The 23053-nt window shown below is 44.2% G+C and overlaps 1 protein-coding gene and 1 long non-coding RNA gene across 9 annotated transcripts; both read left to right on the top strand.

The window, feature by feature from the left end:
- The first annotated feature begins 430 nt into the window (after positions 1–430).
- On the top strand, positions 431–4832 carry LOC111982669 (small ribosomal subunit protein uS9). The gene is made up of 6 exons (XM_024014293.2): positions 431–499; positions 589–640; positions 1337–1438; positions 4123–4219; positions 4362–4409; positions 4643–4832. Exons 2-6 carry the CDS (start codon positions 593–595, stop codon positions 4786–4788), a joined length of 441 nt encoding a protein of 146 aa, XP_023870061.1. The 5' UTR covers positions 431–499; positions 589–592; the 3' UTR covers positions 4789–4832.
- A 6565-nt stretch (positions 4833–11397) lies between these two features.
- Positions 11398–16642, top strand: LOC111982662 (uncharacterized). 8 transcript variants are annotated; one of them, XR_011473819.1, is made up of 5 exons: positions 11398–11555; positions 12387–12503; positions 12623–12653; positions 12760–12822; positions 14446–16642. It is a non-coding gene; the product is annotated as an uncharacterized lncRNA (long non-coding RNA). The 8 variants fall into 8 exon arrangements; XR_011473817.1 differs by having other exon boundaries at positions 12373–12503; XR_011473820.1 differs by having other exon boundaries at positions 11398–11594.
- The last annotated feature ends 6411 nt before the right edge of the window (positions 16643–23053 follow it).

Below are 23053 nucleotides of genomic sequence, written 5' to 3'. Positions count from 1 at the left end.
GACAGAAATATATTGCAGTCATAGACCATATTTTTATATATATAAAATGTAATTCATGGCCCAAATATTTTACATTATGACTGAATTAATTAAACGTCTGTGAATTTTCTAAAATGTTATATATWTTTTTTTTAATTAACATTTWAAAAAATTCACAGACCGTGTAATTAATTCAGTCATAATGTCAAATATTTGGGCCATGAATTACATTCTGCCAACATTTAAATTCATGGGTCAAATAATTGACATTATGACTGAATTTATTAAACATGTCAAATACAAATAATTTGCTTAAGTTTCCAAAATACGTGATACATTTTGTTGCTACAAAATAAAAATGAATTGTGCAGAAATTTCAAACCAGATTATCGGCTCTTCCCCTCTGCCTGCAATTATCGTAAATGCATTGCAAAGCCATAAACTGTCGTGCTACTGCCCCTGATTTTTGGTGTTTGAAACCCCTGTTCGGTCTTTTCGTACGGCACTAAAGCTGAAGACGGTATGTTTCCCCTTGAGCTCAGTTACAAATACAAAAATATGATCTATTAATTATTTTTGAAGGTAATCATTGTGATTTAATTGTTTCAGAAACATGCCGACCAAAGGTCCTCTGCAATCGGTCCAGGTTTTCGGACGCAAAGTGAGTAAACTATCTGAATTTATTCCACGTGTGATGAGCCAAAGAACTAAAGCTATCCGGCTAGGTGACGTTAACTAGCTCAACCATGTTAGCCAGGCAGGCCAGAAATGTGTATTTTACCCCCCAAATAGTATCCATTACATTTGGAAATATAAGTGACCGTCGATTTGACAACTTTATTGTTAAACGTCCACATGTGCCTTGATTGTAGCCAGTGGCATATTGATATGAATGGCTACAAATGTTGCGGCCTGCTAGTTACGTCAATCAATTAGCTCATTTTATGCCGGAAAGCATGTTGTCCAGCTACATCAACGCCAATTGTTTTGTTTAGTGAGGTAACAAACGTTAGTTCGCTGAGTTATTATGCCACAATACTGCATTTGTTAACTGGAGGCGTGCTTTTTGGGGGGGGGGGATTACGAGTTGCCATGACTTGGTCCACTCARCCCTCATGATGTACATCAGTGTTTGGTTAAGACATTGGCTGGCTAACTAGTGTTGATTATAATAATACTGTTGATCAGCAATCACCTGAATGCATTTTTTTTTTGTCTGTGTGGGGGGGTAAACATAGTAAAGAAATGTTTAACGTTATGGGCCGTCTATTTAGCCACCCCTGCTTCCTAGAAAAGTGCACATGTAATTAGCTAAAACCTAGCAAATGGAAGTGAACATTACAGTATKTCTTTGCAGAAAACAGCCACCGCTGTTGCTCACTGCAAGAGGGGGAATGGCCTCATCAAGGTGAACGGCAGACCCCTCGAGATGATTGAGCCAGCCACACTCCAGTACAAGGTGAGTCCTTAAAGACAGATTGAAATTTACTGTTGTCCAAAATAAGGGATTTATTTTTTTGCTTATAACAGGTGAGGGTAGTGCGGTACATTTGCTCTTCTGCTCGTATCTTCCTTACAAACAATAGCTTAACTTTTGATATTACCCTGATAAAGTGTAMAAATGTTTGTAAAGGTATGGTGTGGCTATTATTACGCTTTAGCTACTGTGGGCTTATGATATGAAGGTGCGCCAACTGACTCCGACAGGTGAACTTGAGGTGAGGAACACTGTCAGGCCTACCACAGTTACACCTATAATTATTTAAATATTCTGATTTGAAAATGAACGAATAAGCCTTTGCGTCTATCTGTAGATGCAGTAGCCTTCTTTCATAAAGAAATGCGTGTCGGTGTCGTAGATATGCCGTTGGCATGCTATCTCTGGGATTAGTCCTATATGACACCTAAGCCTATAGGCCTATGTGTGCAATGCCCTGATACATTTTAGTGCTCAAATCTGKCAACTGAACTGTGAAAGTAACCTTAAAACGTTACAAAAAATAGGGTGTAAAGTTTTGCATATGCTGCACAAGGAATGGTGTTTTTGTAATTTGTAGGCTTAGGATATTCACATGAGTCTGTACCCTATTGGATGGAAACGTAGCTAGTGCGCTAGTCCAGTGTCACTTTAATTACGCCTGCACATCATGGTTCACCAGCAGCCCCAAACATCTAAAGAACAAGCTGCCAAACAAGCATTGTARTTAACCCTCCCCCATACTCTTCTGGGTGTTGAGCATTTTGTCCTCTGTAATTTTACATAGGCTAAGCCTACAAGGTAGGGAGGGATGCTTTTTCTATTTGTCGAGATTGGCAGTCTTTATTAAAATGTTGAGAAAGTTAACCATGATATTGATGTGCCCAAAGTCGGTATCCTTTGTATATTGGTTGTGTGGTGCATTGGCACAAACCTGTTGGTAGAAAATGTGTAGCATATACAGTGCCTTTGGAAAGTATTCAGACCCCTTTTGTTACGTTAGCCTTATTCTAAAATTGGTAGAATTATTTTTTCCCCTCATCAATCTACACACTACAGCATAATGACAAAGCAAAAACAGTTTGTTTTTTTAGAAATGTTTGCTAATTTATAAAATAAAAACCAGTAAATTACACTTCCATAAGTATTCAGACCCTTTACTCAGRCATTTGTTGAAGCACCTTTGGCAGCAATTACAGCATTGAGTCTTGGGTATGACACTTCAAGCTTGGCACACCTGTATTTGTGGAGTTTCTTCCATTCTCTGCAGATCCTCTCAAGCTCTGTCAGGTTGGATGGGGAGCGTTGCTGCACAGCTATATCCGGGTCTCTACAGAGATGATCAATCGGGTTCAAGTCCGGGCTCTATCTGGGCCGCTCAAGGACATTGAGACTTGTCCCAAAGCCACTCCTGCGTTGTCTTGGCTGTGTGCTTAGGGTTGTTGTCCTGTTGGAAGGTGAACCTTCGCCCCAGTCTGAGGTTCTGAGCCATCTTTGCCTCGATCTTGACTAGTCTCTCAGTCCCTGCCGCTGAAAAACATCCCCACGGCATGATGATGCCACCACCATGCTTCACCATAGGGATGGTGCCAGGTTTCCTCCAGATGTGAAGCTTGGCATTCAGGCCAAAGAGCTCAAGCTTGGTTTCATCAGACCAGAGAATCTTTCTCCTGGTCTGAGTCTTCAGGTGCCCTTTTTGCAAACTCCAAGCGGGCTATCATGTGCCTTTTTCTGAAGTGGCTTCCGTCTMGCCACTCTAACATAAATGCCTGATTGGTGGAGCGCTGCAGAGATGGTTGTCCTTCTGGAAGGTTCTCCTATCTCCACAGAGGAACTTTAGATCTGTCAGTGACTATTGGGTTCTTGGTCACCTCACTGATCAAGGCCCTTTCCCCTGATTGCTCAGTTTGGCTGGGCGGCCAGCTCTAGAAAGTCTTGGTGGTTCCAAACATCTTCCATTTAATGATGGTGGCCACTGTGTTTTTTGCTATCTTCAATGCTGAAGAAATTGGCTTTGTCATTATGGGATCGTGTCTAGATTGCTGAGAATTTTAATCKGTTTTAGAATAAAGCTGTAACAACGATGTGGAAAAGGTCGAGGGGTCTGAATACTTTCTGAAGGCAATGTATTTTATATAATTATAAATATGACTTCAAAATGTTACATCTGATTACCCCTAGCTGATTGTCTGTAGCTGGCTCTGATCGTAATGAAACYGGCAGGGAGAGTGAGCTTGTCGGTGAACCCCCAACCTTCTGGCATCGACTGTGCCACAAAAGCATGGTGAAGTGGCAGTTGATATCCACGTTTATAAACAGGGTTGCTGTTTTTATTTGTTGTGAACAATATTTTGAGTTAATTGAGGGGCTTCCATTTATTTGACTGTATAAGTGGGGGGTCATGTGAGGAAAAACATTAGTTGAGGGTTGTGCATTTTGACACCTTGGGTTGGACCAGCCCCCCTCTGGTCCAACCAGAGGTTGCTAACTATTTTATGTATGTGTAAAATGGCTTCTTACAGAGCTGCTGTTGGTTTACTAAGCCCAAGTTCAACATGGGTCTTCATTCAGCTAAATGTCTGGTTGTGTCCAGACATTTAGCTGAATGTGTCTGCAGGATATATAGACATTGTGTGCGTCCTTGACAAAGTTTCTCTCTGTTGTAGCTGCTGGAGCCAGTGCTGCTGCTGGGCAAGGAGCGTTTTGCTGGAGTTGACATCCGAGTCCGAGTGAAGGGTGGTGGACATGTCGCACAGATCTACGGTGACTTGTTTTTACAACTGGAAGCTGCTCTACTTCTGTTTAGACATATCCTCTCAGTAGAAACTGATGTCTTGGATTTGAAATGACTGTACTTGACAGAATATGGCTGTTTGTCTTACCCTGTGCCATCTTCTCCTTGCAGCTATCCGTCAGTCCATCTCCAAAGCCCTGGTCGCATACTACCAGAAATGTAAGTGTCAATTTTACTAATAAAAACAAATAATGCAGTATCTTGTTTTCAATAGAATATTGCCTCTGCTGATAAAATATTTGAGTGTTACTTTGGYCACATTTTTGCAGGAAGCAATATTGCTATGTTGGATTTCTCCCTTTTGGATGAAGGCGGGTGCGTGATTGCTGTGTTTCCATTTGGTCAAGTAAATGGTTCACAATAACTAATCTGACCTGTTTCTTTCTCTCCAGATGTGGATGAGTCCTCCAAGAAGGAGATCAAGGACATCTTGATCCAGTACGACAGGACCCTGCTGGTTGCCGACCCTCGTCGCTGCGAGTCCAAGAAGTTCGGTGGACCAGGAGCCCGTGCCCGCTACCAGAAGTCTTACCGTTAACCTCTCTGTACATTTTCATGTAATAAAGTTGAGGAAGAAAATAATTCTGTCTCGTTTCTTCAAACTTGCTTGATGAAAAATTTCATTAATGACCATCAAGCACTACTTTGGAAAGTGTTAAGGTAGACTGCGATAGGACGTAGATGCAGAAAGTAAACTGCATATGGGGTAAATTTCCYCAACTAAGTGTTGAAGCATGAGGCTCCACTTCTCAGCTGTTTTGGTCCCGTGGCAACCACGCTGTTAATGGCGTGAAGAGAACCTGTGCAGATGGTGACCTGCGAGTGCTATCTTGCATCTCGCTCCTCAATATCTCCGGTGCTGCTCGTGGCAATGCCATTTTCAGTCTACCGTTTAATAGTTTAAGCGCTATCCTCTGGGTTTCACCCTGATATATTCAATTAATTACTAGACTAGACCTGGGTTGTTTTAAAATGGCTGAAGTGAATAAGCATTATAGCAGGTGTATGTTATGCTTGCTTCAGATTTCTCCTTAACATCTTTGCAGAGCACCATTCAGATAATTTGGCTTTACAGCCCTAGATTGTTGCTCCTCATTGAGTACCTGAGCTGTACATGCTTTTGCTACAACTGTTATTAAATGGTTTTTCACAACTAKAGCCACCAAATAAACCCAATGAATGAACTTCAGCATCACTAGTAGTGTCTTCCCACATCTGCCATGGGGCACCATGAGCATCACTATGCAAGCATCTTCCTGTCATCACACGTGAATACTTAGTGGCCCATGAGTGATCCTTTCAGCTTAGGGCCATTTCACATTTATCTGTTTATGCATTGTGTATTTCAGTGAAGTCTTGMAATTCTCACTCAAATAATACTCAGTTTTAATCCATTTTAGTGGAATTGTGCCTTTCAATGTCAAAGKGCATAATACCGGTGAAAACCATCAGCTGTTGCCAAAGCAAAGTGGACATATACTGAACAAAAATATAAACGCATCATGTYYAGTGTTGGTCCCATGTTWCATGAGCTTAAATAAGATCCAGAAGTGTTCCATACCCACAAAGTATCTCATTTTGTGCACAAATTTGTTTACATCCCTGTTAGTGAGCATTTCTCCTTTGRCAAGATAATCCATCCACTTGACAGGTGTGGCATATCAACAAACTGATMAAACAGCATCAATCAAATGTATTTATAAAGCCCTAATTACATCAGCTGATGTCAAAGTGCTGTACAGAAACCCAGCCTAAAACCCCAAACAGCAAGCAATGCAGGTGTAGAAGCACGGTGGCTAGGAAAAACTCCCTAGAAAGGCCAGAACCTAGGAAGAAACCTAGAGAGGAACCAGGCTATGAGGGGTGGCCAGTCCTCTTCTGGCTGTGCCGGAATGATCATTACACAGGTGCAACTTGTGCTGGGGCCGAAAGACCACTATAAAATGCACAGTTTTGTCACAAGACAATGCTACAGATGTCTCAAGTTTTGAGGGAGCGTGCAATTGGCATGCTGACTGCAAGAATGTCCACCAGGACTATTGCTAGATAATTTAATGTTAATTTATCTACCATAAGCTGCCTCCAATGTCGTTTTAGAGAATTTGGCACTATGTCCAACTGGCCTCAACCGCAGACCACATCCTGCTTCTTTACCTGCGGGATCGTCTTGAGACCAGCCAACTGGACAGATTATGAAACTGAGGTGTATTTCTGACTAATAAAGCCCTTTTGTGGGTGGGACTATGTCCACCCATGGCTGCGCCCTGCCCAGTCATGTGAAATCCATAGATTAGGGCCTAATGAATTTTTTTAAATTGACTGATTTACTTATATGAACTGTAACTCAGTAAAATCGTTGAAATTGTTGCATGTTGTGTTTATATTTTTATTCAGTGTACTTTTATTGTAAACGCCTATTGTAGGCTTCCGAGTGGCACAGCGGTCTAAGACACTGCATCTCAATGTTAGAGGCATCACTACAGACCCTGGTTTGATTCCAGGCTGAATCACAYTCGGCCGTAATTGGGAGTCCCATAGGGCGGCGCACAATTGGCCCAGCGTCGTCCGGGGTAGGCCGTCATTGTAAACAGGAATTTGTTCTTAACTGACTTGCCAAGTTAAATACATTCATTTTGAATGGACTAAGTTGTCTTGTCCTTTGTTCAGTGCTCAGTCTGTTATTCATTCTAGGACTAGGTGGAGGAAAGAAGAAACACGTCCTACCTCCAGTAATATTAATGTCCTCTCTCCTGTTTGCAACATGTTTCTAGATTTGATACTAGTTTTTATTGTACTTGTGGAATGGATTGGACAGATGCAGATTTCTTGATACCTAACCTCAATTTCTCAGATTTCAACTGCTCCCTTTTCACCAGCAGAGAGTGCTGTGTGACAAAGTACGAATCCAATGGCACAAACACGTTTACAGATCAAATCTGAGGCAAAGCTTTGCCTGTTTTGCACACAGTACAAGGTTCTTCTGTTCATTAAACTCAATTTCTTTGATCATATATTCACTCACAACTTGATTTCCTCAGCATGAGGCCCTCACGGGGAAACTGTCAGCTATCCATAAGGAGTTTTGGTGATGGAAAAATATATCAATCAATAGATCAGAGTATTGCTGCTCCTAAAAGTCAGTTAAATTTTATGCAATCTCTACTATGGTCAACAGATAGACAGACATGGGTTGACCATGGAGTTCTCTGTCTGGTGATGAACAAAGACCACCACAGCCACAAACATTGTGCCTGTGCAGATAAAAAATACTCACTTTTGGAAGGTGCAGCGTACTGCATGTGGGATTGTTTGATTCCTGTGCCCAGGGTGTCATTGGGGCCTTCGGGTTGTGTTCATTAACACATTTGCAGGAGAAGCTGTAACATCTGTGGCTGGTTGACTATGAAGCACAACAGAGCAAAAGGCATATGGTCTTGGTCTTGTTTTTCCTCATTTAAAAATAGCTGGTAAACATTTACCGAAGGTGTAGACCTACCTCTCTGTTTTCAGTCACTGGTTATGATACATCCTGTGCAGTCTTTTTACTGAACCGTAAATTATGTTTGTTCTGCTGCTGCCTCTATCTAAAGTGTGTACCAACCAGTGCAGATGCACAGGTGAGCAGTGTTGAGCTGAGCCCCAGATGTGCTGTCTCTGTCTAGGCAATGGGCAGGCCTATTTACTGCKCTCCAATAATCAACCCAGCAGGGAGAGCCACTGATACTGTTGTTTACTCTCTGCTCATGGATCCCTGTGGCCCTAACCTCTCCTCTACGGCCCTATCTGGCCCTGGTCGTTGACATCAGCACAGAGAGAACCCGCYGTAATATACAGTAGCTATAAACTCCTTTTGGGATGGGATTGGGATGCAATGGGAATTTTAGAATATTTACTTTGAGAATTGTAGAATTTGTAATGATATTTAATCATTCAACTTGTTAGGTAAAACCTAGTGTGGACCACATGGGGGTACTAAACACTTGTACTCACACTGGTGCACCTGGCTTTCCTCTGTTCACACCTCCATTTTCTGCCCCACTAATCACATAAACAATAGAGGTGTGGTCCAGGATGCATTTTGTCATCACACAACCCACCCCCCCCCCCCCACACACACACACACACACACTTTCTCTATCAGCAGCCTACTTTGAAGAGAGAGGATAGTCATGAGCATTCTCCCCTCTTTCCTTTTCCCCCTTGGGGTTCTTTGCCCTGGGTGAGTTAATAACAATTGACCGAGCAAGGTGTCAGAGAGCCTGGGATAAGAGGACAGTAGCACACACAAACAGATGCTGGGTTGGCTGGAGAGGAAATGTAGCTTAGCCAAGCGGCACGCCACGGTTTGGGCTTGGGAGTGTTAATGAGGGACTGTGCCACACTCCCTCCTTAGCTCCTGTCGCTCTCTCCCTAGCCCCTATCAGACTGTCGCTGAGGGGGAGGGAGAAGAGTAGCAGGGGSCGGCAGGTATCCCAGCGGTTAAGAGCATTGGGCCAGTAATCGAAAGGCTGCTGGTTCAAATTCCCAAGCTGACTAGGTGAAAAATCCCTTGGGCAAGGCACTTAACCATAATTGCTCCTGTAAGTCGCTCTGGATAAATTACAAAAATGTATAAGAGGAGAGGGGGAGGCTTTATTCAGCCAGGGTACAACAGCACTGAACACTTATTTACTGGGTGGAACAGACAAAGCAGATGTCCTTTTTTAKATTTCCTGTTAGAGCAGGCTATTGTGATTCGTTAAGCCGTGTCGGATCATACCTGTGTGGAGCTTCCTGAAACACAGGCATGGAAAATGTTCACAGGCATGGAACATTTTCACAATGATTTGCCTTTTTTTTTTACAAGCCAAGTAGAGCAGAGTAGTTGGCATTTTCTTCTTTTGGCCTTGGCTTTTGTGAAGGAACACACTATTTTGTGCTAAAAAAATAAGCACTTGGCTGAAAAGACAGCAACCACCTGTGGTTGAATAGCATTTGCCCCCACAGACCTGCCTGAGCCCTGGCCTCCATCAGGAAAATTGTAGCTCCCTTCATATGGTTCCTTACTCCACTCGCCTTCACCCAGAATCACCAAACAAATCATTTTTAGTGGGCTTTTGAACAATAGAGCCAGAACAGAATGTTGAGCCGATGATTGATTCATCTCGACTGTTTTGTTCCAGACGCAGAGGCCTGCCCTCCCATGCTCACACCAGCACGTCGGAGTGTTTTTGGGTCTGAAACCAGCCAGAATCTGGCCCGGAGTTATTGACCCTGAGCAATTAGTCACACTTTGGCTCGCCAGCATTGACTCATTCCCAATGTATTTACCCCTAGACTTGAACTAAAGTAGAATTAGTCCCACTGCGCTCACACCGCTCAGCCTTTGTCTCCCATTAACGGCCCTCTCTATCGCTCTCTCTCTCAAACACACACACGGTCTGGGCAGTGTCGTGGCACTGAACGTGGCCTTGGAGTGGAGCCCCATGTGAAATGAGACGGGGGGTCAGGTTGTGTTCCCCAGAGTGCGAGCCCCTGACACCCGACCCAGGCTGAGGGTCACAGGGTGCCCCGTACACCCAGAATCACCCCCAACCCCTGGGCTGGCGGGACAGAGAGGCCTGGACCTGTGATGATCCCCTAAAGCACCAGGGCTCTTGAGGGGTCAGACAGCCTGCTCAGGCCCTCTGTAGACATAACATACTGACTGGACTACACTCCACACAGACAGAAGACCCTGCCACCAGCACCACACTAAGACAAGAGCTTTTAGCACAGAGAAACTGGAAAACATTGATCTGAAAGAATTGCTGTTTTTAACACAAACATGATGACAGTAGCATGCTCACATAATGATTGAGGATAATGGGAACACATGGGAGAAACTGACATCAAATCATCAGAATGGTATTTAAGGTTAACTGCAGAAAGTCCTCATGGTGTGCTGTTGTGCCTACAGTACTGTACACAGTTTGGTCCCTGCAGGTCCTGAAGCTCTGTGTCTGTCAGGCTCTGGGCAGATAAGGGACATGCTTAATTAAACGCCCTAAAGGCTGTTGAAAGGCACRGGACGATGCCAGCACGAGAGGACTTGACACCCGAGTGTTCCTCTTTCACTGAGGTGGTTGTTCAACCAGGAAAGAGGGGGGGCTAGGCGTGACGGGGCCCAGTTACAGCACCATGCCTGCCAGAGTCATCACAGAGCTGGGGATGGAGGGAAGAGGGGTAGGTGGAGGAGGGGGAGAGGAGGTTTGTGGTGTAAAAAGTAATGGCTTATCCAGATACTCTGCCAGCTCCCAGCCTCCCTCTCTCTCTCTCTTTCTCTCTCACCCTCTCTCCCCCTTCCCCTCTCTCTCTCTCTGTCTCTCTCTCTCCTCCCCTCTCTCTGTCTCTCCCCCCTCATCTCTCACCCTGACCCCCCTCTCTCACTCTGGCCTCGGTGTCCATGGCTCCAAGACCACAAGAGAGCCCTGCGCAACCAGAGACCAATGGCCCCTCTTCTCCCCTCCTGCATACACACAAAGACATACACATTCCTGGAGAAAGGGATGGGAGCGTGACAATCGGGAAACAACGGCTGTTAGTTACAGAAAATGCATTACACCGTGGGCAGGGGGAGAGGAGCGGAGGAGAGGAAGTGCTGGGATTAGGCAGAGTTTGGAGACGAAGAGCGGGCCCATATTTCCCGTCCAGTAAACTGCTCAGATTTATAAGACCTCTGGGGATGCTGATACCCCATCCTTGTCCCATCAGCTCCGACTGCTCCTGATTTAAAAATAAGCCTAAATCGGAGCATGGCAGTTGTCYGTAGGCCATGTGGAGGTCAGAACTGTCGTTCACAGGAAAAATAAAGAACACTTCAATTCCCATCAGGTTGTAAAGGTGTTTGAATAACAATTGTTTGAATATGACATTTCAGACCCTCTACTAAAAACCAACTAATCTCTATGCCTATGTGGCATCAATATGAGTCAGAAACATTTATTCGGGTGTCAAACTTGATTAGAGTGTGTAAATAGGATACGTTTAAATTAAGGTTGGGTTTGGATTACAATTATGTTAACAAATCATGCCCCCTTTTACCAAGCTCCACATGCAAATGGCCCCTCTGCCCCCTTCGCTTCATTTCATTGAATGGGGTTCCGTTGTTTCATTGCCCCCAACGCGTTGAAAAGATCACAGATATTTTAGCCTGAAAAYCCCTATACGGATTGACCATGCAATGAATGCTTCCATCAGGATGCACAGCCAACTAGTTAGCATGCCCTTTCCGAAGGACCCTATAATGTGGAATAGGTGGTTGGAGTCCGTTGGTCCCCAGTGGTGGCGAGTATACCAGTAGCTGGACAGCTGGTTATGTATCTGGTTGTGTATATTTTGATAATCGTTATCACTATCATCGCTAGCATAGCTGACGTTAGCTAGCTGGCTAACGTTAGCCTACCTCAATACAACTCAGATTTGGCTTTGAAACACGATAACATTTCAAAAGACAGTAAATAATTAATAGGAAAACCTTTTGTCATGATTGTGATGTCGCCAGATTGACTTTAGATGCAGTATAACTTTAGCCAGCTAACTAAGATTGAAGGGACCACCGTATTTTAGCATGCTAACATTAGCATTGCTAGCTATTTTTTGACTAACTTTGCTAGTAACAGTAATGACAACATTGCCATCTCTCTCTAAAGTAAATTTGACAACATCATAATATGGCAAAGTTGTTTCCTACAAATTATGTTCATACTTTAGCAATGTCATCGTATTTCCATGCATATCTAAGTTAGTATAATTTAGATGAAACAGTCACATTAGCCTCCGAGGTGCAACCCATGTCTAGGGGGAAAAATACATATTGTGGTACTAGACAACTCATTTCTGACTACAGCAGTGTACAAACTAGCAGCAACAAACTCAAACCAACCCAGGGATATAGCAAAACATGTCACAGTTGGTTGCATAGTGTGATAGCGTCATCGGCCTGAATCTAATACAATCCTCAGCCAGTCAGTCTACATCTGTAAAACATAGAATTACCTTCACATCTGAAGTTAAATAGAAAGGTGAATGCAGGGATCAGGTTGGTTACACCAAGCTAATCATAACCACCATGTAATCAGTGTGTTTGTGTTTGATCGATCAGTATCTTTTGATAAGGGGTCAGGTGCTGATCTACGCTGCTATGCCTACCAATGGGACGCTGGCAAAGAACTCACCTCCAGCCTCACTTCTTGTCTGCTCACTAATGGTCGTACATGGGGAGAACAGAATTAGGTAGGTTTTGTCTGACCTGTTCAAACTTCAACATATATCTGATATGTCTGTGTATCAGATATCACCTATCCCTAACTGCCATTGGCAATAGAACAATGATTGTGTGTATGCGTTCACAGATACATGAGATGCTGGCACTTAACACATGAGGTGATTACTAATGATACAGTACAGCACAAATGTCCAGTAATAGCAACACCCTTTTCATTCCATGGGTGACTGATGAACTCTGCCTCAACTCTGCTTATTTCTACAGATGGACTGGAGATGCTTTTGCCAGACGGCAGCCTCCGTCGTTTGATGGGGAGACCATAATTGTGTAGGTTTTATCTGACCTGTTCAAACTTCAAAATAGTATATCCCCTAACTGCCATTGGTAATATAACAGTGACCGTGTGTATGTGTTCACAGAAACATGTATGGAGTCAGTACATGGAGACTTGATGATGTTAGGAAGTCCAGACTGACAAATGGGCTTGATACTGATGTRGCTGAATGAAGAGAGACCTGGCATTAACATTTACTTGTATTGTCTTTTTTATTATTGAATTGAATGGTATCAGTCAATATGGGGTGGGAGAAAACCTGTGTATTCTGCACCAGGATCAGGAAACTCCTGTAGTATACAGGACACCACACAGGAAAGCATGACCACTGACATGTTTGCCAAGGCAGCCCCATTTACCAGACAAAATGCCAACAGGCACAGTATCTGTATCGGCTGGGAATAACAATGAAAGGTTCACATTGTTATATTAGCAGAACKCCCTTTCTATGGTATTATGTAAAGGGTTGTTTATTCTACATGGACCTGTTACTACATTTGAAAGTCATCAAAACACTTAGTTTAGAATCTACATAAATTCAGCAAATGCATTTTTCTCATATTATTCTGTAGGCGACTGATCTAATCAAAGCTTCCTTTGGCATCTCACCATACATCTGCCTGTAGTCAACCTGCAGAAGGTTTGTTTGTTGTGATCTGGGGGGGGGGGGGGTGCTGTGGGAAAGTTTTTGACAGATGGGTGTGTCTTGATGGTGGCAAGGACACACCCAAGAAACACCCACGTCAAACCACACCCCCAAGTTTGGCTTCTGTTATGGCCGCCAGCATTTATTGAGGAGCAAGCCAAAACACTAGACCAAATCAGTGGATGCAGTTCCCCTTTAAAGACATCCTTCAGTGTTTTTTTTTAACTTGTCCTGTTGTAATATCCAAAGTATAAAGAAAGTAAAGTACACACACTAAAGGGTAAAAAAAAAAAAAAAAAGAGCAAATGTGTGTTTTTAAGACAACTGCAAACTTCAAGGAGTTGGTCCAATGGGAAGTCACGATGTCAACTGCCTCCCCCCTTGCTTGAGAAGCAATAGAGAACAAAATAGGAATGCCCCTCCCCCAGGTAACTGGAGTGACACTTTAAGCTATTCAAACCATAACCCAATATAAGAGTCCTTCAGTGGTTTGTTCTCCTTTGTTAGTATCATGGGCTTGTCTTCACTGGCTACCCCATATTAACTATTGTTCACATCGGTGATCATGGAACTAGCTCTCCGGGTAATAGTCTGTGAGAACAGCAGTATCAGAACTTTAAAAGCATCAGAGTCCTCCTGGCATTCATCCAGAACACCCAAATGACCACCAGTTCTCTTTTCTTATATTTACATGTTAGTCATTTAGCAGACGCTCTTATCCCGAGGGACTTACAGTTAGCTAGCTATCTTAAGATGAATGCATTATCAGCAAAGTCAGAGCTAGTAAAGGGGTGGGGAGTCAAGTGTTTAAAAAAAATTMATTCAGTCTTTTCTATATGAAGTGAACTCATCTCTTTCACCATTTCCCTCTGGCCCTCATAGCAATAAATAACACCACTTTCTCTGTTTCCCTCTCCCTTCGTCCCAGAACAGCTACTGTTCAACTGATGTATGTCTTTTACTGTGACAGGTCCTCAACCACCGGATGTAGTATCTCCTGTGATCACCCCAGGCCTCGGAAGACCTCTTCAACTACAACAGGAAGCAGTCATACGATCGGGTCACGACCCCTCTTATAACACCATGAGTCAAGCGGAGCCCACCCCGTGAGCCGGCAGGGGAAGGTTCCGGTCTCACCGAGGAGCAAAGTGCGGAAGGATCGTCAGGGGAGGAGAGGGAGACCTAGTCAGCGCGTCAGAATGAGGAAAAGAAAGGGGGAAAGAAAGAGAGAGAGAGGAGGAGGAGAGGAAACATCTGTAAGATAGCAGCCGTGTAACATCATTACACACAAGGCCCACCGGCTCACCTAACACGGCCACAGCTGGGTCTAATACAGCCTCCATCCACAGGGGAACTACTGTGTGACCCGCCATAGGCAGAACTATGTACACATCCAGCCAGGAGGCACCAGGGAGGGGATAATGGTGCTGCCTAAGCCCACAATCGAGACTCACTGGGGAAGTGTCTGTGCCAGAGCCCCAAGCTTCTGGCCTGAACACGGGGCTGACATTATGGGAGCTATTCTAATGCTTTTGTTTGACAGCACTTAATTTTTCAATTTTTTGGTTTTTGGACGAGAGGAGAGAGGCGTGACTGAGGACTGAGAGAGGAAGTGACTGAGGACTGAGAGAGGAAGTGACTGAGGACTGAGAGAGGAAGTGACTGAGGACTGAGAGAGGCAGTGACTGAGGACTGAGAGAGGAAGTGACTGAGGACTGAGAGAGGAAGTGACTGAGGAGTGTGAGAGATAGATACTGAGAAAGAGAGAGAGAGTAGTCTGCCACGTGTTGGATGTTAAAAAGACTGATTAATTTAACTGTGTTTTATTTGAACAAGCGAGTTTTACACTCTCATTAAACTCCTCTGTAGAGAATTGGTGAATGATATAACGTTGCTGTGTGATGTTGATGTATTTCTCACTGGCCTTATCACACGCCGGGTAATTCTAGAACTATCTGCTCCTTTACAGCAATAAGCATCCTTTTTAACAAATGAGCCAAGTTTCTTCTGTTGGATTTATGCCTTGCCAAACTCTGGTATTTGTCCCTGTGCCAGCTGTTTTCTTAGCTGAGGTAAATCTCGATAAATCAATAGGAGTTCATCTGCTCAGAAGACTGTGTGCTGMCCTGTCTAAAAGGCCACTTCATCTCTATTGGTTCCAGAGCATGAATCAAGCCCTCAATGAAGAKMCAGCCGAGAAGTGACATTCAGATAGCAGGCTCAGTGTTCCTGAGCAATGATATGGGAAACAGAGAAGTCCCATATTTTAAAGGGGTATGGTATAGTGCTGGACCCAATATCCCAGGTATGCATCTTTTTTTTCAGGAGGTCYTTTCAACTCCGACATAAAACCATTCTTCCTCTAGCACTGTCTCAATTAGGAGGATGGTCTATGTCTCTGTATGGTAAGCTGATCGGAATGCTATGTTATTTGACATGTAACCCTAGCTTCACCGCCACAGTGAACGAGTACGTTTCGAGGTGATATAGAGCAGGAGATGGGTGCAAATCATTTCTATGATCGCTCGTGTGTCATGCAGGGTAAGGCCTTGGAATTCCGTGCATTCTGGACTCTATGATTCATACTGAAAGATTTCACCTTCCGTACATTGGCAAAATGTCACATAACCTGTCGCTGGGAATGAGGTAAGACCAGTCTGAGTTCAAAATGGACTCCTTCAGATGTCTCCTCTCTATTGCAACATATTCAAAGAGTGCCTTCGTCTTCGTACTGTAGAGAAAGGWRAAAGGTGCTGATTTGACCTTGTGTGCGTCAATCACTCCTCTATACTGTATGTCAGGGGCAGAGGGAGGGATTGGAGGAGGGCGGGACTGTGGCCCAGTGGGCTGTATGTATATAGGCTGGTCAAGCTGAAATCTAATGAGGAGCAGGAGAGAGCGAGAAAGTAGGAGGAGAAAACCTGCCCACAGGTCCTCGGCGCTTGAACCCAGCACGACCCCAGTGTGTTGACACAGGTTGCCCTCCTGCCCCTTTAACCCCCCCCCTCCACACACACACACACTATCCCACCTCCTTACAAATCTTTGGGAATTATTGAATAGGGTCCCTCAATGATCGAGCCAAATTGTTACCCAGTTTCAGTTGCAGCATAAGGGGACAGTTATGATTCAATCCAGTTGTATCCTAATTAAATGATCAAATAAGATATGTTTCATTTTCATTCATCATGTTTGTTTTGTCAAATCAATGGGGTAATATTACAAAGAGAATGAAGGTAGACATAGAAGATGGTGAGTGTTTGATATACACTACCGTTCAGAAGTTTGGGATCACTTAGAAATGTCCTTGTTTTTGAAAGAAAAGCAATTTTTTTGTCCATTAAAATAACATCAAATTGATCAGAAATACAGMGTACAGATTTTGTTAATGTTGTAAATTACTATTGTAGCTGGAAARGGCAGATTTTTTATGGAATATCTACATGGGCGTACAGAGGCCCATTATCAGCAACCATCACTCCTMTGTTCCAATGGCACGTTGTGTTAGCTAATCCAAGTTTATAATTTTAAAAGTCTAATTGATCATTACAAAACCATTTTGCAATTATGTTAGCACAGCTGAAAACTGTTGTTCTGATTAAAGAAGCAATAAAACTAGCCTTCTTTAGACTAGTTGAGTATCTGGAGCATCAGCATTTGTGGGTTCGATTACAGGCTCAAAATGGCTATAAACAAAGAACTTTGTTCTGAAACTCATCAGTCTATTCTTGTTCTGAGAAATGAAGGCTATTCCATYCGAGAAATTGCCAAGAAACTGAAGATCTCGTACAATGCTGTGTACTACTCCCTTCACAGAACAGCGCAAACTGGCCCTAACCAGAATAGAAAGAGGAGTGGGAGGCCCCGGTGCACAACTGAGCAAGAGGACAAGTACATTAGAGTGTCTAGTTTGAGAAGCAGATGCATCACAAGTCCTCAACTGGCAGCTTCATTAAATAGTACCCGCAAAACACCAGTCTCAACGTCAACAGTGAAGAGGCAACTCTGGGATGCTGGCATTCTAGGCAGAGTTGCAAAGAAAAAMKCATATCTCAGACTGGCRAATAAAAATAAAATACTAAGATGGGCAAAAGAACACAGACACTGGACAGAGGAACTCTGCCTAGAAGGAGGAACTCTGCCCCAAACTTTTGAACGGTAGTGTAGGTTGTCTGAGATCGTATTCTTCTACTACCATCTGATCCTCTGGGACCATAGTGGTAGCTACCCACTGGGCACAGACGTCAGTTCAACGTCTAGTTTTGATTTACATTTGGTTGAGTTATCAAGTAATGTGAATTCATGGTGAAATCAACAAAAAATMTCGCCATGTCATTGGATTTAGMTAAAAAGTAGGGTGATAAAAAGGTGAAATTCCCTTACGTTGATTACTTTTTTCAAAATGTTATCAGTTTACCYCTTTCCAATTTTTGGGGTTGAAGTGACGTGGAAGCAACATTGATTCAACCAGTTTTTGCCCAGTGGGTAGTATGTGAGAAGAGGCTAGCTGTGTGGCAGTCAGAAACCTCTCTTCAGGAGGTTGTTATTGGGGACCACACGGTGAGATGACATCACAGGGTCTCCGTTCAATAACAACATCTACACAACCCTCTTTGAATCGGTTTGTTGTGACTCATGTATGAGTGATGGGTCACTTGGAATAAAAGTACAATGATTGACTAGCCATGAAATTAGGTAATATTATAATTGTATGCATTTTTGAAGAATCACGAATTCACTCCACAGGAATCTCAAGATCTTAAACCATAACCCCGTCTTTTTAGAAAACGTAACTCAAGACCTGGAGTTCGAATTGGCAAAGATACAATTGCACTTATCCGGTGTATTTGACAATAAAACATATTTAAATGGCCAATTCTCCATTCCTACACAGACTACATATTTCCAGTGTGGAGATGCACATTCCTCTGTGGTGTTCCTCTGAAAGACGTTGGCCCAAAACAGTGATATACAAGCAGTCTGTCTGGGGCATCAGTGTGTCCGAACTGAGAGCACAACAGGGGCACTCCAGACCGCTCCAATCCCTCCTATGTCTCATCCTCTCCCTGACCCTCATTACTTCATCATGTGAGAACCGTGAAGAGATGACTAAAACACAAGCATTCCCCCCAAATTAACTCCTCACTCACTAAGAATGTCAACTGACCACGGTGCTACAAATCTCTGTAGCTCTGTCTCATAAAAACAACGTCTGAACCCAGAAAATGAACTCACACAGACAGAGGAGTGTTGTCTTTCATCGCTTGCACTGGCAGTGTGGTGATGCACTATTGAAACTATGTATATTCGTAGCTTAACGTTACCGGGTTTGTGTTTTGATAATGCGTTTGGAGCCAAGGAGAGGGGCTCAGAGGCGGTTCTTCCCAGTGTGTTGGAGCCAGGGCCTGTGATGAGTGGGCACGCTGATTAGCGAGTTAGCGAGGGTGGCTACAGATGGACCCTAGCTCYCTCTGCGGTTTCAGCGCCCCGCTGTTGTAAACTGTGGGTGGGCATGGGGATAAAACACAGCCCAGGTTAAGCATTGTTTATGCTAGGTGTCTGTGGTTCAACCTTCACCACAGGGGTGTGCAGCGCCCTTATGTCTCTGTTAGCAGTAAGATGCTAAAACCACCTACATTGAAGCTAATGTCAAAGTTACCATTCAGATTTTGCCCCTCTTAGAATAAGGTAAATATTTATCTATAAAACGTAACACAAAACAACTAAGTTATTACGGCACAGGCTTGTTGCATGCTGTTGTCCCTCGTAACTCTGAGTCGTTGCGATCTTTGCCTAATCCACCTCGTCAGGGTAGTCTGCTGGAGGTCTCTGGATGGCCTCCCAGGCTGGAAGTGTGGTGTGTGTGTGGGGGGGGGGGGGGGGGGATGTGGGTACTCCACCTGTCTCCCTGCCCCGAGCACTGAGGGTCAGCCTAGAGCCTGAGTGGTGGTCCTCCACCCCATCAACGCTAAACAGTGTGAAACAACAAATGAACTGCACCACCACCCATGCAAATGTCAGCTACAACAAGCGCTGGCTTTACAAACGACCTGCCACACACCCAGGATCCTGTTGTGTGGTCTCATATGAAAACACACTGAGTATAACAAGCATAAGGAACACTTTCCTAATACACCCCTTCCCCCCCTTTTTGCCCTCACAACAGCCTCAACTTGTCGGGGCATGGACTCTACAAGGTGTCGAAAGCATTCCACAGGGATGTTGGCCCATGTTGACTGCCTGCAATGCAGTTGTGTCGAGTTGGCTGGAAAACCCAGCAGCGTTGCAGTTCTTGACACAAACCGGTGCGCCTGGCACCTACTACCATACCCCGTTCAAATCTTTTGTCTTGCCCATTCACCCTCTGATTGGCACACACGCACAATCTATGTCGCTTAAAAATCTTTCTTTGACCCGTCTCCTCCCCTTCATCTATATTTATTAATTTAACCTTTATTTAACTTKATCTACACTGATTGAAGTGGATTTAACAAGTGACATCAATAAGGAATCATATCGTTCACCTGGATTCACCCGTCATAGAAAGAGCAGGTGTTCTTAATGTTTTGTACACTCAATGTATATCCCCTTTGTCAGGATGGTCATTATCATTCAGATACCTGCCTCAATAAAGCCTKTGTGCATCTATATTGCAGTCTATTATAATAACTGTGATCTTAGATGAACACACGCCAGCAAAGKAAAGTAGCATTTGTGATATTCATCATACTTTAAATAAAGATCTCATTTGAAGTTTGCAGGGGTCCTGTGACTAGGTGTCACATTCCTGACAATGCCGTTACTGATGCTTAGAAACACAGCCATTGGTTGCCACATACTGACAGGKGGTATCAGACCAATGGTGCAACCAAGCATCCCATACCCCAAAAGTGGACCATAATAGTATTTTCATTGGCATGTGGTCTCATGTTTTGSTGATGTGTGTTGTTGTATTTTGASATGATGTGATGCCAGATAAGCATCTTACCCGGGGTCCAACATGTAATGTCAGGGTGTTCYAGTGACACGGTCACCTCCCTGAGAAGTTTGTGAAAGTGCATGCGTGCGTGTTTTGCTTGCGTGTGTGTGAGCACGAGTGAGAGTATGTGTATGAATGTGTGTCTGTCAGTGTGCTCTGTGAAAATGGTGAAATCCATTGACAGGGGAGCGGAAAAGAGGGGAGTTTAGTAGGCAATATTCTGATTCCGGAATCCTTGCTCTCCCCTTGCTACCGTTCCACACATAAATCAGGGGAGCGTGACTAAACCCACCTGTAACAGGAGCCGGGCCGGCGCTCCCCCGTGGATCCAGGGKCTGCGCGTCAGCATTTCAGCACGCCCTGCAGTAAGGCCCCGCCGAAGCCCCACGGGCCCCTGGAGACCCCATGAAACCAAACAGTGAGGTCAGCATTGGGCTCAGAGAGAGAGAACACAGAGAGAACACACAGAGAGAGAGAACACAGAGATCCAGGGCCAGCAGGGCCACGGCCAGAGAGACTGAACCTGGGATTAAGTCATTAAGGACAGCCATCACCTTAAGCCACCGCTGGGGATCCTCTGTGAAGCTGCTGTAAAAAGATACTCTCTGTTCTCGTGTATTGATTAGCTCAGAAGCAAGGAATAATCTTGGAGGAGTGCTGGGGTTTGAAGCAGATATTTTTGAGGATTTCTGCTACATTGCTAAACAACATTAAAACACACTTCATGTGTGAATTTCCGTTTGATAGATGACTGCTTCGGTGGAAGAACAAAATAGTAAAAGAGGTTGTGAACGTGCTGAGAATGAGGCTTTTCCATTGTCTCTCCTCTGCACCCTGTACTGCACCCAGTATTCACTATCATAGCAGTCCTATTATCACCTGTCCATATAATTCCTTGTCGTCCATTTTCCTACACACCCTCCTGCACTTAAATTGTACACAGGTATGTAACACTATATCTAATAACATCCACCACAGTAACACTAGAGCTTTTACAGTATTAAAACAGGTGGGGGTGACATCCAGGATGAGTGGAATGTGTTTGTGTGTGTGTGTGTGTCTCTAGGACACCTAAGAGATGGGATACTGATCCATCCTATCCTCCTCTTGTATGTTTTCAGACTTGTTTACAAGAGGTCCTTCCTGCAGCACGTGGAGAACCTGTCTGCCAACAACAACAACACCCACCATCCAGGAGAACCTGTCTGCCAACAACAACACTCACCATCAGGGAGGAATGCCTACCATGCCTGCTGCAGTTGGCCCTGGCTACAGCACAGCATACCTCCCAGACACACACGCGGTCAGACAGACGGCCGGACGGACAGACGGACACACCGCCAGCGCAGGCAAGCACACACATGCAAGCACGCACGCACACACACACACACACATACATACACACACTCCCCTCACTCACTCGCCACACCATCATCAATACCCAATTACCACGTCCTGTGTTTGGACAGTAAAGNCACACACACACACACATACATACACACACTCCCCTCACTCACTCGCCACACCATCATCAATACCCAATTACCACGTCCTGTGTTTGGACAGTAAAGTTAGATCATGCAGGTTGGCTCCCTAGGCCCTTCCAGAGCAACCTGTTGAGTGTAATTCATGTGAGTGTCAAATGTGGGAATCCAGGGATACTCTTACTATTGGTGGACCACACATCTGGATGGGCTGGGCTTCAGCACTTAGCCATTTATCACCATTATATGGATCAATTATAACTCAGATTACATTTATAGCCATCACAAGGTAGAGCAGGCCCATATACCAMACTTTTTAGACAGGGATTTAGAGGGATGAACATCTTAGTGCAGGGTCATTTATACTTATAGACGAGTTGGTTGTTTAGCAACAAAACCGACGTGTGCGCAAGCAACATAACTGTAGGGCAAAACAGACAGGGTTGGCTTAGAATGTTGACAGCATGTAAACAATATTTAGTCTCCAATGTTTTTTGAAAACATAAATATATATGCACAATGAGCACTTGTTGTCTCTCAAATACATCGTTACAGTTGTTGGTTAGAGAGCCAACACATTTTTGCAATATTAGCATTGACATGAAATCAGTGAAAACCCCTCAAAACAAGACATGGTATCAAGAACAAGATGAAACGAGCCACGTACAATTCCCCACATGGCAGTTTTTTTGTCATTGTTGCTAGCAGTCTGGCCATCTAGAATCATAACAACACACAGACTTCTGCCCCATTGAGGTGTGTGGATTGTTTTTGTGACGTTGTCAGCTAACCCACCTATTGGGAACTGGTCACATGTCATAGAGAGACAAATACATCTATAAATCATGGTAAAAGTGAATAATTAACTTCCTCGTTTGATCTTCATGTACCCTGAGTGGAGTACCCTGAGTGGAGTACCCTGAGTGGAGTACCCTGAATGGAATACCCTGAGTGGAGTACCCTGAGTGGAGTACCCTGAATGGAATACCCATCTGAGGTTGGACAGAGCTGTACTGCCCGTTGGGGGTCAACCTGAGTGAGAGTACTACCGCTCCCCTCCTCCTCTCTTTTTTCCGCATTGGATGTTGGCCAGTACCACTCTGAGGTAGGTGAGT

Source organism: Salvelinus sp. IW2-2015, linkage group LG3 (genome assembly GCF_002910315.2).
Source record: "Salvelinus sp. IW2-2015 linkage group LG3, ASM291031v2, whole genome shotgun sequence".
In the NCBI taxonomy this organism is placed as follows: domain Eukaryota; kingdom Metazoa; phylum Chordata; class Actinopteri; order Salmoniformes; family Salmonidae; genus Salvelinus; species Salvelinus sp. IW2-2015.
Note: the sequence above shows the minus strand (reverse complement) of the source record. Positions and strands in the feature narration are given on the sequence as shown.